The 18,255-nt window shown below is 38.7% G+C and overlaps 1 protein-coding gene across 6 annotated transcripts in view; it reads left to right on the top strand.

Annotated features, from left to right (window-relative positions):
* Window positions 1-18,255, top strand: part of ASH1L (ASH1 like histone lysine methyltransferase) — a 171,805-nt gene that overhangs the window by 113,949 nt on the left and 39,601 nt on the right. For 5 of the 6 annotated variants that reach the window (XM_041745463.1, XM_041745445.1, XM_041745453.1 and 2 more), the window contains one exon: window positions 13,894-13,998. The exons of the other annotated variant lie outside the window; for it this stretch is intronic. In XM_041745463.1, coding sequence (XP_041601397.1) covers window positions 13,894-13,998 — 105 coding nt within the window. The remainder of the gene's footprint in view (window positions 1-13,893; window positions 13,999-18,255) is intronic. 6 annotated transcript variants of the gene reach the window in all.

The raw sequence follows: 18,255 nt of genomic DNA, 5'->3' as shown, positions 1-18,255 counted from the left end.
CCCCTCCAGCTCACTCTCCACACACTAAAAAAAAAGAATAATTAGATTATACTTAAAAACTTATGGTATCTTACTGTCAGAGTAAACTGTAAGCTCCTTACCATAGCTTTTGACAATGACCTGGTCCCAGGGGCACCTGGAGGCTCAGTCGGTTAAGCAGCCAACTCTTGATTTTAGCTCAGGTCCTAATCTCAGGGTCCTGGGATCGAGCCCCTCAGCAGGCTCCATCCTCAGTGGGGAGTCTGCTTCAGGATTCCCTTTCCTTCTGCCCCTGCCCCCTAGATAAATAGATAAATCTTTTATTTATTTTATTTATTTTTATTTTTTTAGATAAATCTTCTAAAAAAGAGAATGACCTGGTTCCTAACCAACTGCCCACCTCTACCCATCGTCCCTATCTCTCTGTTCCCATTTCTCCCTTATCTACTGTATTATATCTTTCTGGTCTTGTCTCAGATCCTAGAACAGACTAAGGTCTTTCCCACTAGAGTACTACTATGCTTATTATTCCCCCTGCCTAAAAAAGCTGTTCTTACTCTTCCTATGGTTGGTTTCTTATCCTTTAAGGATGAGAAATACCCACTTAAATGTCATTTTTTTTTTAGAATTGCTTTCTGATTGTCCCACCAAAGAGGGTCCTTTCCATTACTCCACACCGGAGCACCCTGTTCATTTATTTCTATAATCCATGATTACTCTCTTTACTCATTAATTCTCTGTCTCCCTCATTAGATTATAGGCTCCAGGTGCAGGATCATTTGTCTCTCTTATTTTCCTTTGATTTCCTAGTGCCTGGTACATAACAGAAGTTTAACAAATACATGCTCAAATGACAGTAAAAGAAGAGAAATCAGGATGACCTATTGAATTGGAGGTGACAGGAGCAGTGTACTTATGTACTCCTATAGTAGATGTTGACCCTATGCATTACGGTATTCTCTTTAAACTGTGATTTGCTTGGCCTCATGACTGTGGGACTCTTCTCTGTGTTATGATTGTTGAATCACCTTGGTCTCTCCAGAGGGTCCAGGACCAGCAGTGTACCTAAGGAAGCAAACATAGATGACACATTCTATAATAACAGTTTGCTTTATTCTATACTGGGTGGATAGAGAATGGTTTAACTCCAACATGAAGTTCCAAGGTTTACTTCTCTTACCTTAATGAAGGTAAGGGTAAGTTTTGCATTCTCCGGGATTACTGCCAAGATTCTTCTGAAAGAGCTTTTTGTTATTACTAGTGATGTCATAGCACTGAAAGTAGTCTCAGCAGATTTAGCTATTTCCTAGAACCTGATAATGATAAGCAGGCTTAGAAAGAAGTAATTTAAAAGACCCACTTAGGGGTGCCCGGGTGGCTCAGTGGTTGAGTGTCTGCCTTCAACGCAGGGCATGACCCTGGGGTCCCAGGATCGAGTCCCACATCGGGCTCCCTGCATGGAGTCTGCTTCTGCTTCTGCCTCTGCCTCTATCTCTGCCTCTCTCTCTCTCTCTCTCTCTCTCTCTCTCTCATGAATAAATAAATAAAATATTTTAAATAAATAAATAAATAACTGACCCATTTAAAGAAAAACAACCATTTTGGTCTTACTGATTTTGTCCTGGATGTGATCTAAGGTGTTGGTTCATTCCATGGAAGATAGGAAGAATAATAAGCCAGTATTTCTCTCGCATCTCTGGCACACATAGTGGTTAGGTCCAGAATAGAAATCTCTTAATTTAAATAAAGATTTTATCTCCACATCCCCATTTTAATGTCCCACTAAGACTAATTTGTACTCAGTGGTCTGCAAAGTGAATAAATAGTGGAAAAACATTTCCAAGTGTAGTGGGTCTTTTTCCCTGTGAAGCAGGGAAGCAGGCTATTGGGGGATAGACTTTTTTTCCTGGACAATGCAGTTTTGTTGATCAAATAATATTTTATGATTAGGCTAGGGTGGTAGGCCAATCAGTTCTGAACAGGTCATTTCCTGTATCACATAAACAAAGAACAGGAACATGACTTTGAGTCAGCCAGTCCTAGGTTCATCTCTGTCTCTGCTGTATTAATTATATGAATAAAGTAGTTCTATAAATAAAATAATGAATCTTACCAGTGATGGAATCGGAATCAGTAAGTGGAAAATGATGTTTCTTTTTTAAACGTTTAAGGAAATCAGGTTTATCTCATTAGAGCAGTTTATTTCTTTTTTTTTTTTTTTTTTTTTTTTTATTATTTTTTTTTTTAGAGCAGTTTATTTCAAATAAAATTTTACTTCTCATGATAGTTATGAAAATGTATATTATACCCTTGCATTTATAGTCTATTGATTTTTTTTTTAGATTTATTTATTTATTCATGAGAGAGAGAGAGAGGCAAAGACATAGGCAGAGGGAGAAGCAGGCTGCCCTCAGGGAGCCTGATGTGGGACTCCATCCCAGGACCCCGGAATCACCACCTGAACCAAAGGCAGATGCTCAACTACTGAGCCACCCAGGCACCCCAATAGTTTATTGATTTTTGATGAGAGTACCATGGCAGTTGAATGAGGAAAGTATGATATTTCAGTAAATGGCTCTATGATAACGATATATACACATAACAAAAGGTTGAACTTGGATGCTTGCCTCACACCATATGAAAAATTAACTCAGAATTGATAATCAACCTAAATATAACAACTAAAACTATAAAACTCTTGAAGAAAACATAAGAGGAAATCTTCATGGAATGTCCGGGTGACTCAGTGGTTGAGTGTCTGCCTTGGGCTTAGGGCGTGATCCCCAATCCAGAGATCGAGTCCCACATTGGGCTCCCTATGAGGAGCCTGTTTCTCCCTCTGTCTGGTCTCTGCCTCTCTCTCTCTGTGTCTCTCATGAATAAATAAAATCTTAAAAAAAAGAAAAAGAAAAAGAGGAAATCTTCATGACCTTGCATTGGGCAATAATTTCTTGGTTATAACACCAAAATGCTGTTCAACAAAAGAAAAAGATGCAAATTGAATTTGGCCAATATTTAAAACTTTTGTGCTTCAAAGAACACCATCAAGAAACTGAAAAAACAGTGCACAGAATGTATCAATTAAGAGACTTGTATCCAAAAACCCATACATATAAAGAACTATTGAGACTCAAATGAAAAAAGCAAACACACACAAAGACAACATAATTTTTTAAATGGGTAAATTATCTGAATAGACATTTCTCCAAAAGAGATATACATATGGCCAATAAGCATGTGAAAAGATGCTCAACATCATTAGTTATGAGGCAAATGGAAATGAAAACCATAATGAGGTACCACCTCACACCCACTAGAATGGCTTTAATTAAAGTACTGATGCACATGTGAAGAAACTGGAGCCCTCATACATTGTTGGTGGGAATGGGAATGGTATAACCCTCTCTGGAAAAACATTTTGGCAGTCCCTCAAAAAGTTAAACATGTAGTTGCCATCTGACCCAGCAGTCTTGCTACTAGGTATCTCCCCAATAGAATTGAAAACACATGTCCATACAAAAACTTATACAGAAATGTTCATAGCAGCAATATTTATAACAGCCAAAAGATGGAAGTAATGCGAGTTTCCCACAGTGGATAAGTGGATTAACAAAATGTGCATACAGTGGAATGTTCTTTGGCAATAACAAGAAATGAGGTTGAAACATGTAACAAGAGGGATGAAAGAGGCCAGTCACAAAACGCATATTTGCTTTATGATTCCATTTTTTTAAAGATTTTATTTATCTATTAGAGGGAGAGCATGCACATATAAGGCGGTGGGGGTGGGTGGCAAAAGAGGAAGCAGACTCCCTACTGAGCAGGTAGCCCAACGAGGGGCTTGATCTCAGGACTCTGAGATCATGACCTGAGCCGAAGTCAGATAACCTAACCAATTGAGCTACTCAGGTGCGTCTATGATTCCATTTATATCAAATGTCCAGAATAGGCAAATATATAAAAGCACAAAGTAGATTAGTGATTTATAATATCTAAGGGTAGGGAGGAATGGGAAATAACTGCTAATGGGTACAGAGTTTCTTTTGGGGGTGACAAAAATGTCCTGAAATGAAGTTTGTTGTGTTAGAGGTCTCCACGGAAACAACCAAGATATATGTAGAGTGATTTTTTTTTTTAAGATTTTATTTATTTATTCATGAGAGACACAGAGAGAGAGGCAGAGACATACTCAGAGGGAGAAGCAGGCCCCATGCAGGGAGCCTGATGTGGGACTCAATCCTGGGAACCACAGGATCACGCATTCACTCAACCCCTGAGCCACCCAGGTGTTCCAGTTTTTTTTGTTTTTTAAGTGAGCTCCACACCCGGTGTAGGGCTTAAACTCACAACCCTGAGATCAAGAGTCACATGCTTTATCGACTGAGCCAGCCAGCCATTTTTAAAAAATTAGATCCCTATCTTTCTCATTCTAATAGGTTTTTTTTAATAGATTTTATTTGTGACATTTTATTTGTTATTTTTTAAGTAAGCTCTATGCCCAGCATGGGGCTTGAACTCAAGACCCTGAGATCAAGAGTTACATGCTGTACTGACTGAGCCAGCCAGGCACTCCTGTAGAGATTATTTTAAGGTCTCGGCTTACACCATTGCGGCGACTGGCAAGTCCAGTATTTGCAGGGCAGGCCAGCAGAATGGAGACCCAAGGGAGGATTGTTTTCACAGCTCAAGGAGTCTGAGGGCAATCTACTGAGAATGCCCTGTGTGGAGGTCAGTCTCTTTTCTTACTAAGGCTTTCAACAACAGTTTGGCTGAATCCTAACCACATTATGGAGGGTAATCAGCTTGACTTAACCTAGTGATTTAAATGTTAATTTCATCTAACAATTACCTTCACAGACACATCTAGAATAATGTTTGACCAACTATCTAAATTCTTTTTTTTTTTTAATTTTTATTTATTTATGATAGTCACAGAGAGAGAGAGGCAGAGACACAGGCAGAAGGAGAAGCAGGCTCCATGCACCGGGAGCCTAATGTGGGACTCGATCCCGGGTCTCCAGGATCGCGCCCTGGGCCAAAGGCAGGCGCCAAACCGCTGCGCCACCCAGGGATCCCTTTTTTTTTAATTCTTTTTTTTTTTTTTTAATTTTATTTATTTATGATGGTCACAGAGAGAGAGAGGCAGAGACACAGGCAGAAGGAGAAGCAGGCTCCATGCACCGGCAGCCCGATGTGGGGACTCGATCCCGGGTCTCCAGGATTGCGTTGACCAACTATCTAGATGTCTACTGTAACCTAGCCAAATTGACACATAAAATTAACCGTCACCAAAACTCCATGTACTAAAACCTCTGCATAGTACACTTAAAAAGAATGAATTCTTAAAGAAAAAAAAAAAGAATGAATTCTATGAAATGTGAATTATGCTTTAGTAAAGCTGTTATTTTGAAAGTGTAGTTATGTTGTTTTGATCAGGCATATATTAATCAAAATTATAGTGATTACACAATGCAAAAGAAAAATTTTAATACTTTGAGTCTTATGGTCACAGGTACTTTTATTGTTATTTTTATTTAAATTTAGTTAACAAAAAATGCATTATTTTTTTTTTAATTTTTATTTATTTATGATAGTCAAAGAGAGAGAGAGAGAGAGAGAGGCAGAGACACAGGCAGAGGGAGAAGCAGGCTCCATGCACCGGAAGCCCGATGTGGGATTCGATCCCGGGTCTCCAGGATCGCGCCCTGGGCCAAAGGCAGGCGCCAAACCGCTGCGCCACCCAGGGATCCCAAAAAATGCATTATTAGTTTCAGAGGTAGAGGTCAGTGATGCATCAATCTTATATAACACCCAGTGGTCATTACATGACATGCCCTCCTTAATGTCCATCACCCAGTTACCCTGTCCCTCACAGGTACTATTAAATGTGAATTGAAACACTTTTTTTGGAGTAAAAGGATAGGTTCAATAAAAGAACTTTTAAGCATGAAAAGATATATAATAATAAGACAAAATCCTCTGGAATAAGTGGAATAGAAATAATGTTCAAAGATAAATTATTTCAATTTCTAAATGTTAAAGAAGAGAATATTCCTTTTTAATGAATAACAATAAGTATTGAATCTTTTTAGTATGCACATTCATCATTTTAAAATGATAAAACCATATATAACATCATTTGCAGGGGAGGGGCATCTGGCTGGCTCAGTCTGTAAAGCATGGGACTCTTGATCTTGGGCTCATGAGTCAGTCCCTCTGTTGGGTATAGCGATTACTTAGAAATAAAATCTTTTAAAAAAATAATGAGGAGATTCATAGTTTTTCAAAATTCTTCTGGGGAGCAAAAAATGTGAGGACCTGGTCTTTCACATTTGTTTTGGGAATCAGGCCATGATTCAGATTCTACCTCCATCAGTTACTATCTGCCTGACTTTGGGCAAGCTGACATATCTCAAGGCTCCAGATTCTTTATTGTAAAATAGAAATTAATATGCATATTAAATAAAATAATGCATATAAGATACTTAGCACATTACCTAAGACATAGTAATCATTTAATAAAAGATAACTACTGAATCAGAGTTGGCTTTTTATGATAGATCACCAGTCAACAAAAATCTGTTACTTAGTACATAGCTGTTACCTCTGGCAGTTATTATTAAATATATTATGATGCCCTTTTTTGCTGAGCTCACAAAATAATTCAGAATTCTTTCAAACACAGCTCTTCTTTGTTGCCACTGCCAGTCATTGAGACTTAATGCCAAATCTTGACTCCTTTCCCTGATACAGTGGAGAAAACATAGGCTTTATGTACAAAATGGATTAAAATAGCAGACCTAGGACTTCCATTCTGAAAAAAGTCTGCTTCCAAGTTTGGGAATTGGCTGGCATCTGGTGATTTGAATGGCAAACATTTTCCTCTATTAATATAAAACTTTCCTGAATAGGAAAGTATCTTACTGTCCCTGCTGTGTATAAACTGTGTATTCAGTTTAAACTGCTTTCCTCTGGGGAATCTCTGGGTGGCTCAGCCCAGGGCATGATCCTGGAGTCCTGGGATCGAGTCCCACATCAGGTTCCCTGCAGGGAGCCTGCCTTCTCCCTCTGCCTGTGTCTCTGCCTTTCTCTCTCTCTCTTTCTCTGTCTCTCATAAATAAATAAATAAAATCTTTTTTTTAAAATAAAAAACTGCTTTCATTTGAAGAGTCTAGAATTTGGTACATTTTAGAGAGTACCTTTATGATCAGCCACCAATCAAAACCTTGGTCACTGAGTTTGTAATGAGCATCCTTGATAGACATTTCACATGTGTTGTCCCAGTATGTTGCCAAAGATTACATCCTGTGTGGTTCCATTGGGAGGATGTGTATAACCTTGTACCTCATTTCCTCCATGTTTTGCCCGATTCATGTTTCCCCTTTACCGATTTTGCTTTTGTATCCTTTGGCCGTAATGAAATCTAGCTGTGAGTATGACCACATACCAAGTCCTGTAGCCAGCCAAACCTGAAGATGTCCTTGGGGCTAGACACACCCCAGAATCAAATGCAGATAGGCTCCTCTTCCCATCCCACATTCTTGTAGCCAAATGACTGTGAACAGCTTTTTTATCTACTCTGCATCTCAGCATCTTCATGTATGTATTGCAGTGACTTCCAACCTGAGGTGTGATAATTAAGTGATATTTATTTTACACTTGACATAGAGTAAATACCCCTTCCCCTTCATCTCCTGTAACAGTACTCAATGACAGTGAGAAGAGCGAAGCCAAAGCCATCCCACTCATTCCTAGAACACAGATATCTATAGAAAGCAGGAATTAATAAAGAACAGAAGTCAGGGCAGCCCCGGTGGCGCAGCGGTTTGGCGCCGCCTGCAGCCCAGGGTGTGATCCTAGGGACCTGGGATCAAGTCCCACGTCGGGCTCCTTGCATGGAGCCTGCTTCTCCCTCTCTCTGCCTGTGTCTCTGCCTCTCTCTCTCTCTCTCTCTCTCTCTCTCTCTCTCTCTGTGTCTCTCATGAATAAATAAATAAAATATTTTTAAAAAAGAATAGAAGTCAGTAAAATATTAAAAGACAATAAGGAAACATGTTTGAAAAGAGCAACAAAATTGATAACTTCTAGATACAATGAACAAGAGAAAATAAGAGATCACACAAATTACCGGTCTGTCCTGTTTAGGTCCTGTAGTCGTTAAGAGGCCAATAAGGAAATGTTATGAATAACTTTATGCCAATTCATTTAGCAATATATATGAAATGGATAAATTCCTTTAAAAATACGAATTAATGAAACTAATGCAAAAAGAAAGAATATCTGAATAGCCTGTTGTTTAGTTTAGTTCTTTATCTATCAAATCATTCAGACAAAAAAATGTCACAACTAAATGGCTATTTCCTCATTGAAAACAAAATAATGCTAGTTTCACACAAACACTTTCAGAAAACAGAGGAGAACACTACCAAGCTCATTTTATGAGGCTAGTGTAACCCTGGCTAGTGTAATCTGACAAAGACTTGATGCGGAAAAACATCTATAGAACAAAGTTGAGTTTAAACATATAGACAGAAACTCTTAGAAGTAGAAGGGCATTTCCCCAGCCTTATAAAAGGTATCTATAGCTAACATTATACTTAATGGTGAAATATGCAGTGTTTCCTCCTAAAATTGGGAAAAAGCTAAAAATGTCCACCCTCACTACTTCTGTTTAGCATTATTCTGAATGTTCTAGCCAGTGCATTAAGGAAGGAAGATGAATAAAAGTCATAAAGATCAGGAAGAAAGAAGTAAAACCGTTCCTGCTTATAGATTACAGATTACAGGATCATAAAATCCAGAGAGATACCCCAAAATCTACTACAACTTTTTAGCACAGTTACTGGAAATAAAATCGGTATATAAGAATCAATTGTATTCTTATAAAACTGAACCTGCTCTTACCACACCACACAACAGTGGCACTTACTGGCGTTTACCCAAAGAAATTGGAAACTAATGTCTATGCAATAACCTGCACACAGATGTTTTACAGCCACTTTTTTCATAACTCCCGAAACTTGGAAGCGACCAAAATGTTTTTTGGTAGGTGAATGGATAAACTGGTACAGCCAGACATAGAATATTATTCGGCACTGAAAGGAAGTGGGCTGTCAAGCCCTAAAAAGACATTGAGGAACTTTAAAATCATTGTACTGGGATCCCTGGGTGGCGCAGCGGTTTAGCGCCTGCCTTTGGCCCAGGGCGCGATCCTGGAGACCCGGGATCGAGTCCCGCATCGGGCTCCCGGTGCATGGAGCCTGCTTCTCCCTCTGCCTGTGTCTCTGCCTCTCTCTCTCTCTCACTGTGTGCCTATCATAAATAAATAAAAATTTAAAAAAAATTATAAAAAATAAAATAAAATCATTGTACTAAGTCAATGAAGCCAGCCTGAAAAGGCCTACATACACACTGTATGATTCCAACTATATAACATTCTGGAAAAGGCAAAACTGTGGAGACATTATTAATACCAGCGGTTGAGAGAACAAGAGGAATGAGTCAGCAGAGCACAGAAATTTTTAGGTCAGTGAAACTATTGGGTATGATAGAATAATAGTTAGATATATATTGTTAATACATTTCTCCAAAGCTGTAGCATATACAACACCAAGAGCAAACCCTAATGTAAATCATGGACTCCAGTGATAATGATGTTTCAGTATAGGTACACCAGTTTTTTTGTTGTTTTTGGGGGGGGGTTTTGGTGTTTTTTAAGATTTTATTTATTCATTCATGAGAAACAGAGGCAAAGACACAGGCAGAGGGAGAAGGAGGCTCCATCCAGGGAGCCTGATGTGGGACTAGATCCTGGGACCCCAGGATCACGCCCTGGCCGAAGACAGATGCTCAGCTGTGGAGCTACCAGGCATCCCAGTACACCAATTGTTAATCAGTGTACCACTCTGGTCAGGAATGTTGGCAATGGGATAGGCTGTGCTTGTTTAGGGGCATTACGTGTATTAGAAATCTCGGTACTGTTTTGAACCTAAAACTGCTCTAAAAAAATAAAGTCTATATTTTTAAAAAGCATTTATAATAGGATAATAAAACTAATTAGAAATAAATATATCAAGAAAAAGAAATAAATATACCCAAAAATAGGCAAGAACTTTATAATGAAAATTAAAACATTTATCAGAGAAATTAAAGAAGACTTAAGTAAATGGAGAAATATGCCACATTTAGAGATGGTGAGCCTCAGTTGTTATATTCTGTGCAATGTAGATTATGTTACCAGAAGGCTTTTCTGTAAAAATTGATAAGCTGAGTTTCTAAGAATTGATCTGGAGATGCAAAGAACCTGGAATATTCAAAGTGATCTTTTAAAAAACTGTTTTGTTTTGTTTTGTTTCCAAAACTTATATTATCTGACTCCCAGAGTTACTATAACACAGTTTAAATTGGCTTTAGAGGAGTGTCTGGGTGGCTCAGTCACTTAAGCATCTGCCTTCAGCTCAGGTCATGATACCAGAGTCCTGGGATTAAGCCCTGCATCAGGCTCCCTGCTCAGTGAGGAGCCTGGTTCTCCCTCTTCCTGCCGCTCTCTCCGTCAAATAAATAAAATCTTTTTAAATAAATAATAAATAAATAGACTTTAGAGTGGTACCTGGCTGACTCAGTAGGTAGAGCACACCACTATTGATCTCAGGGTCAGGAGTTCAAGCCCTACTGTTGGGCATAAAACCTATTTAAAAAATAACAATAGGGATGCCTGGATGGCTCAGTGGTTGGGCGCCTGCCTTCGGCTCAGGTCATGATCCTGGGATCAGGGATTGATTTCCGCATCGGGCTCCCTACAAGGAGCCTGCTTCTCCCTCTACCTGTGTCTCTGCCTCTCTCTCTCTCTCTCTCTCTATCTCTGTCTCTCATGAATAAATAAATCTTTAAAAAAACATAAAATAACAATAACAATAATAATAAATTTTTTAAATAAAAAATAGGGGTGCCTGGGTGCCTCCATTGGCTTGGGCATCTGCCTCTTGTTTTCAGCTCAGGTCATGTTCTTAGGGCCATGAAATCAAGCCCCACGTAGGGCTCTGTGCTGAGTGTGGAGTCTACTTTGGATTCTCTCGCTCTCTCCCTCTGCCCTTCCATCACTGTTCATGTGCTCTCTATTAAAAAAAATAAATAATATAATAAATTGCCATTAAAATAGATCTGTAGGAGATGTCCCCGTAGCTCAGTCCAGTTAGGCATCTTCTTTCCGCTCAGGTCATGATCCCAGGGGTCCTGGGATGGAGCCCCCCATTGGGGAGCCTGCTTCTGCCTCTCCCTCTGCCCACCGCCCCCCCATGCTCTCTCTTGCTATCTCTTTCTATCAAATAAATAAAGTATTTATAAAAATAGATCTGTGGAACAAAATAGATAGCTCAGAAATAGATCCACACTTTTGTGGTCCTTTGATTTGTACATAGGCACTAAAGCAATCTGACAGGAGAAGTAACATCCTGCAACAAGTGGTGCAGAAACAATTAAATGTTCTAAGGAAAAAAACTAATCTTTAACAGCAACTTCATAGCATATACAAACTGAATTTGGCACAGATTGTAAACTGAAACGTAAGAGATAAAATTATAAAGCCCTTAGAAGAAAGCATAAGATAATATCTTCATGACCTGCATGTAGTTAAAGGTCTCTTAGATAGGACAAAGAAAGCAATAACTATAAAAGAAAGCACTGATAGAGTATACCTTAACAAAATGTAAACGTATTCACCAAAGACACCATTATAAAAACAGACAAAGCACAAAGTGGGAGAAAATATTCATGAATGATATATATCCTGAATACATGAAGAACTCTTCTACAATGAATTTTTTTAAAAAGTCAACCCAATTTTATTTTTCTTCATTTTATTAAAAACACAACCCAGGGGGACGCCTGGGTGGCTCAGCGGTTGAGCGTCTGCCTTCGTTCCAGGGCATGATCCCTACATCCCAGGATCGAGTCCCACATCGGACTCCTTGCATGGACCCTGCTTATCCTTCTGCCTGCGTCTCTGCCTCTCTCTGTGTGTCTCTCATGAATAAATAAAATCTTTAAAATAAAATAAAAACACAACCCAGGGACACCCGGATGGCTCAGCAGTTGAGCATCTACCTTCAGCTCAGGACATGATCCTTGAGTCACAAGATCGAGTCCCACATCGGGCTCTTTGCGTGGAGCCTGCTTCTCCTCTTTCTGCCTGTATCTCTCCCTCTCTGTGTGTGTCTCTCATGAATAAATAAATAAATAAAATCTTTAAAATATATATATTTTTGGGATCCCTGGGTGGCGCAGTGGTTTGGCGCTTGCCTTTGGCCCAGGGCGTGATCCTGGAGACCCGGGATCGAATCCCACATCAGGCTCCCGGTGCATGGAGCCTGCTTCTCCCTCTGCCTATGTCTCTGCCTCTCTCTCTCTCTCTCTCTGTGACTATCATAAATAAATAAAAAATTAAAAAAAAATATATATATATATATATATTTTTAAAAAATAAAAACACAACCCAATTTTAAAGTGAAGATTTGAACACAGTTTACCAAAGAAATATACATATGGCCAATAAACATATGAAAACTATGTAGCAAATCATAACTCATCAAATAAATGCAAATTAAAGCCACAGTGAGTTGGCATGACCAAAATGTTTATAAACAGTTGTGGGAGAGTAAAATAGCACAACTTTTATAAAAAAAAACTCTCTCTCTCTGTCTCTCTCATGAATAAATAAAGAAAGTCTTTTTAAAAGTGGGGGGGGGTGAACTTTGTATCCTTGGTGTGCTCAAAGAAGGAGAGAGATACAGATGACAAGCTCATTTGGTAAATTATGGCTGAAAACTTCACAGATTTCGCAGGAGACATGAAGCTACTGATGGAAGTTGATGCTCAAACCCAACAGGACCCTCTTGAAGTGACCTCTGTGTAGGCACATCCTAGTCCAACTTCAGCACAGTGAAGACACAGCAGTTGTAAACTGGGAGAGAAATGAGTCTTTGCCCATAGCAATAAGACAGTTCAGACAATAGTTGGATTGCTCGTCTGAATCCAGGGAAATGGCACATTTCTCAAAGGCTGAAAGGAAAAGTGTCTAACCAGAATTCTAAACCCAGTGAAAGTATCCTTCAGGAATTAAGTGGGAGTCAAAGCCTTCCTATATGAAGGATAATACCTAAAAGAGTGTGTTGCTAGCAGACCTACCCTGTGGGTAAAAGAAGGTCTCTGAACAGAAAAGAAATAAAGAAGGGACCTTGGAACATCAGGAAGGCAGAAAGAACAGTAAGTACATTTATGGGCGTGTACAGCAGGCTCTCCTCCTTTTGAGTCTTTTAAGTAAGTAACTTTTTAATAAATGAAGCAAAAAGTTTTAACACTGATGTATTTTTAAACAATTATTGAGACATAATCCTGTATCCTACAATTCACCCATTTAAAGTTTACAGTGGTTTTTGGTACATTGTGTTATTAATGTTTTTAATTTGTAGTAAAATATATGTAACTTAGAATTTGTATTTTTCATTTCCATTTCTCAGTGTAAGGTTCAACAGCCCTAAGTACATTCACATTATTGTGCAACTATAACACCATCCCTCTTCAGAACTTTTTTATCATCCCAACTAAAATTTTGTGCCCATTAAATCATAATTGCCCATTCCCCAGCCCCCAGTAGCCACTGTTCTTCTTTTTATCCCTATGAATTTGACTGTCTTATCATATAGTGGAATCTTACAACATTTGTCCCTTTGGTTCTATCATATTTCACTCAGCATAATTTCCTTAAGGTTCTTCTTCTGTATTATAGCATATGTGAGAATTTCAACCCTTTTAATGCTGGATAATATTCCTTTGAATACACACACACACACATACTCCATATTTTGTTTATCCATTCATCCGCCGATGGACATTTCTGTTGTTTCCTCCTTTTTGCAGTTGTGAATAATGCTGCTATGAACATTGGTTTACAATTCTCTGTTGAGGACCCTGCTTTCAATTCTTTTGTCTATATACCCAGAAGTGGGATTGCTGGCTCATATGGTGAGTCTACAGTTAATTTTTGCAAACTGCTGAATATTTTCCACAGTGGCTGCACCACTTTTATATCCCCACCAGCAATTCTTGAGAGTTCAGTTTCTCCACATCCTCAATAATACTTGTCGTTTTCTGTTATTTTTCATCATAGCCATCCTAATGGGTGCGCAGTGGTATCTCGTGTGATTTTGATTTGTATTTCCCTAATAGTGCTGTCGAGCATTTGCTCATGTACTTTTGGCTATTTGTGTGTCTTCTTTAATGAAATGTGTATTCAAGTGCTGGTCTACTTTTGAATTGAGTCACTTGTTCCTTGTTCTTGAGCTTTAGGAGTTCTATATATACTCTGGGTATTAATTATCAGATATATGATAAATAGAATATCTTTACAACATGGCCAAGGAAGACCACAAAATGTATAAACACCAGAAGAAAAAAAGATTGATAAATTTCATTACATGCACTATCAAATAAAAGATGTGAAATTGGGGTTAAATATGGTTGTCTACGATAGTTATGTTAAAATTACAGATTGTTAAGTAAGGTTTAGAATGAGGCAAATGGGGAACACCTGGTTGGTGCAGTCAGTATACACACAATTCTTGATCTCAGGGTCATGAGTTTGAGCCCCATGTTGGATATAGGCCTTACTTAAATAATTAAAACTTAAAAAAAAGAGAGAGACAAAAGGCTTAGTTTGGTTGAGAAGATTCACTTTCTGGTGGGAGAAATGACACATGAGAATGTGAAAGCAGGAGGGAGCTGGTTGTGTTTAAGAAATTGTGCTGACAAAGCCATTATGGAAAACAGTAAGGAGAATCCTCGAAAAATTAAAAGTAATATGATCATATGATCCAGCAAATCCACTTCTGGGAATATATCCAAAGGAAATGAAAACATTAACTCAAAAAAATATGTGCACCCCCATGTTCATACCAGCATTATCTATAATAGGCAAGACATGGAAGCAACCTAAGTATCCATCAGGGGATGAATGGATAAAGAAGAGGCAGTATTTACATGCAGTAGAATACTACCTAGCCTTGTTAAAAAAAGAGGGGAAAGAAAGAAAAGAGAGAATGAGAGAGAGTGCTGCCATTTGCGACATCGATGGACCTTGAGGACACTATGTTCAGTGAAGTAAGCCAGAAAAAAACAAACACTTTATAATCTCATTATATATGAAATCTAAAATACAAAAACTCAGAGCATGGCATCAGAGGCATGTGGCTGGCTCAGCCCCACATTGGGTGTAGAGATTACTTTAAAATATAATAATAATAAAGCAAAAATCTATTTTAGAAAGAGAGGTTGGTGGTGATCAGCTTTGTGGTTACCAGAAGTGAGCAGAGGAAAGGGGGTATCATGATAGGAAAAAGGTGGTCAAAAGTTGAAGCTCTTGTTACAAGATAAGTACATGTACTAAAGATATAAGCTACAGCACAATGGCTGTACCTAACACTACCGTATGCTCTATGTGGAAGATGTTAAGAGGGTAAACCTAAGAGTTTCCATCACAATGAAAACACTTTTTTTTCTTTTTCTGTTTCCTCTTTTTATTGTATCTATAAGAGGTGGTGGATGCTAACTAAATTTACAGCAGTAATCATTTCACAATACATGCAAGCTAATCCATTATGCTGTATGCATAAACAAACATAGTGATGTATGCAATTATATCTCAATAAAACTGGGGGGAAATTAATTAGTATGCCAAGCAGAAAGAAAGAATAAAAGGAAGAAAAGAAGGAAAAATTGTGCTTAGGAAGAGTAGAGGTCAAGAAACAGTGGCGGGGGGTGGGGGCGGCAGTAGGGATTAAGGGAGCATTTGTCTGGAAACAAAACAGCAGGGAAGATGATGCTGCTTCCTAGGGTTGAAAGAAACAGTGAGTTAGGTGCCTTGCTAGCTCAGTGTGAGGAACACGTGACTCTTAATCTCAGGGTTGTGAGTTGGAGCCCCATGTTGGGTGTAGATCTTAATAAAAATAAAATCTTTAATAAGTACATAAATTAAAGAGAACAATTGGGGCTGTATGTCAAAGCTTATGCCATGGAATACATGTTTGGATTCATTCATTCAGAAACTACTTGTTCAATACCTACTTTATGACCAGGCAGTTTTCTAGATGCTTGGGATACATCAGTAAGCAAAATAGGTGAAGATCCTTGCTTCCATGGGGCTGACAATTTTCCACTGGGGGAAAAGCCCACTTTCTGTATATTTCTGGGTCTCACCTATTTTTTCTCAGGCTGACAAAACCAAAACCTCAACTTTTACTTGTGTTTTGTTTAGTAAAATTTAAACAGTTTTATATAAGTATCTTTGATCATTATTTACAACCTCCTTAATGGCACACATTTCATGGATACACTGCTCCTTTCAGTGAAATGCTACCAAAAATTTTTTTTGGGGGGGGGGGACAGAATAGCAGGACAGTTTACACAGAATAACAAAGACAAATAATTACTATGTTTGTAGAGTGGTATTCTAATCTGTAATCTGGTACTCAGATCATATATAAACAAGCTGAGCTTTATCTGAAGTCAGTCACTATATTCTTGTTTTTTTAAAAAAAAAAAGCCCAAGTTATTGTCAGATTTTAAGATCTCTTCTGGAAAAAGAGATCGTTATTTTTCTCCTTTCTATTGAGTGCCTCCATCTCCTTTGAGTTCCTCATTTGCCTAGCTACCTAATTAACAGGGGAGCATGTTTGTGGAGATGTTCTACCTCCAAGTCCTCTATTCATTTCCTCTTCATGTTAGAATTGATTTTCATGATTTACCGTTTTTTAGATTTCAAGGTCAGCACAGGCTTTAGAGCTTCTGTAATGCCTGTCCTCTTTAAAATGACTTTGTTGCACAAATTCAGTTTTCTTTCAAAGGGAAGAGTAAAGGATTTTTTTTTCTCCTTCCCTAGAGATAAGTGGCAGTACTTGAGATCTCAGGACTTTAATACATAATAAGAAAAGTCCACAAAAGATGTGATTCCATCTGATTTTCACATGGTTGTAAAATAATATTCCCCCATTTTAAAAGAGGAATTAGCTAAAGAATTTTTTTTTTTAATGAGATGCTCCTGAATAGATTCCCCTGAGGCATGCTCTCCAGCAGAATTTGATTAAGAAAATCTCTTGAGGGATCCCTGAGTGGCACAGCGGTTTGGCGCCTGCCTTTGGCCCAGGGCACGATCCTGGAGACCCGGGATCGAATCCCACGTCGGGCTCCCGGTGCATGGAGCCTGCTTCTCCCTCTGCCTGTATCTCTGCCTCTCTCTCTCTCTCTCTCTCTGTGACTATCATAAATAAATAAAAATTAAAAAAAAAAAAAAAAGAAAAAATCTCTTGAGGGAGGTCCCACTTCCTAGAAATGAATCCAAACTGTCTCTGGTTTTAGAACTATTAAAGGAAAGGAAAGAATGAGCCATCATTTCTTCCCCTGGCTCTTAGGATGTGAATTAGAGTACAGGGACACAAATAATGCTAGGAAAGGCACCCGAATCACTGTTAAACACCAACATTTCAACCACATGAACTTAAAAGTCACTTGGTTCATTCCACGATGCATCCCATCAAGCACGTGGAAAGTTGTTCCAAGGAGCTGTGCAAAAAGAAAGACATCTTCTGGGCAGAAGTGCAAAGGATAAGGAAAGGGCAGTTTACCTCATCTTCATTTGGGAGATTTGGAAAGGAGTCATTGGTGCTAACCAATTAAGACTGTTTCTAGAGAAAGTTTAAACTGCTATTAGGTTAGGTAATAAGGACTGGTTTGGTGATTTGGCTTAGCATGGGTGACTCCATTTGGAGTCTTCTCCCTTTTTAAATATGTCTATGGAGACTCATTGTTAGCAAAACTCAAGATGGTGGGGCAGCCCTGGTGGCCCAGTGGTTTGGCAGCACCTTCAGCCTGGGGTGTGATCCTGGAGACCTGGTATCGAGTCCCGCATCAGGCTCCCTACATGGAGCCTGCTTCTCCCTCTCTGTGTCTCTGCCTCTCTCTCTCTCTCTCTCTCTCTCTCTCTCTCTTTCTCTGTGTGTGTGTGTGTGTGTGTGTGTGTCTCATGAATAAATAATTTAATTTAAAAAAACTCAAGATGGTGGACTATGGGAAAAACTATGTCTTTGAGGTTAGTTGAAGTAGATATGGATAATTTCTTAGAAAATATTTTTTTTCTTTAAAGATATATGTATATATTTTAGAGAGAGAGAGCAGGGGAAGGGGCAGAGGGAGAGAATATCTAAGCAGACCCCAACGTGGGGCTCAGTC

Source organism: Vulpes lagopus, chromosome 1 (assembly GCF_018345385.1).
Source record: "Vulpes lagopus strain Blue_001 chromosome 1, ASM1834538v1, whole genome shotgun sequence".
NCBI classification, from domain to species: Eukaryota; Metazoa; Chordata; class Mammalia; order Carnivora; family Canidae; genus Vulpes; species Vulpes lagopus.
The sequence above is the reverse complement of the archived record's forward strand: the minus strand, read 5'-3'. Positions and strand labels throughout refer to the sequence as shown.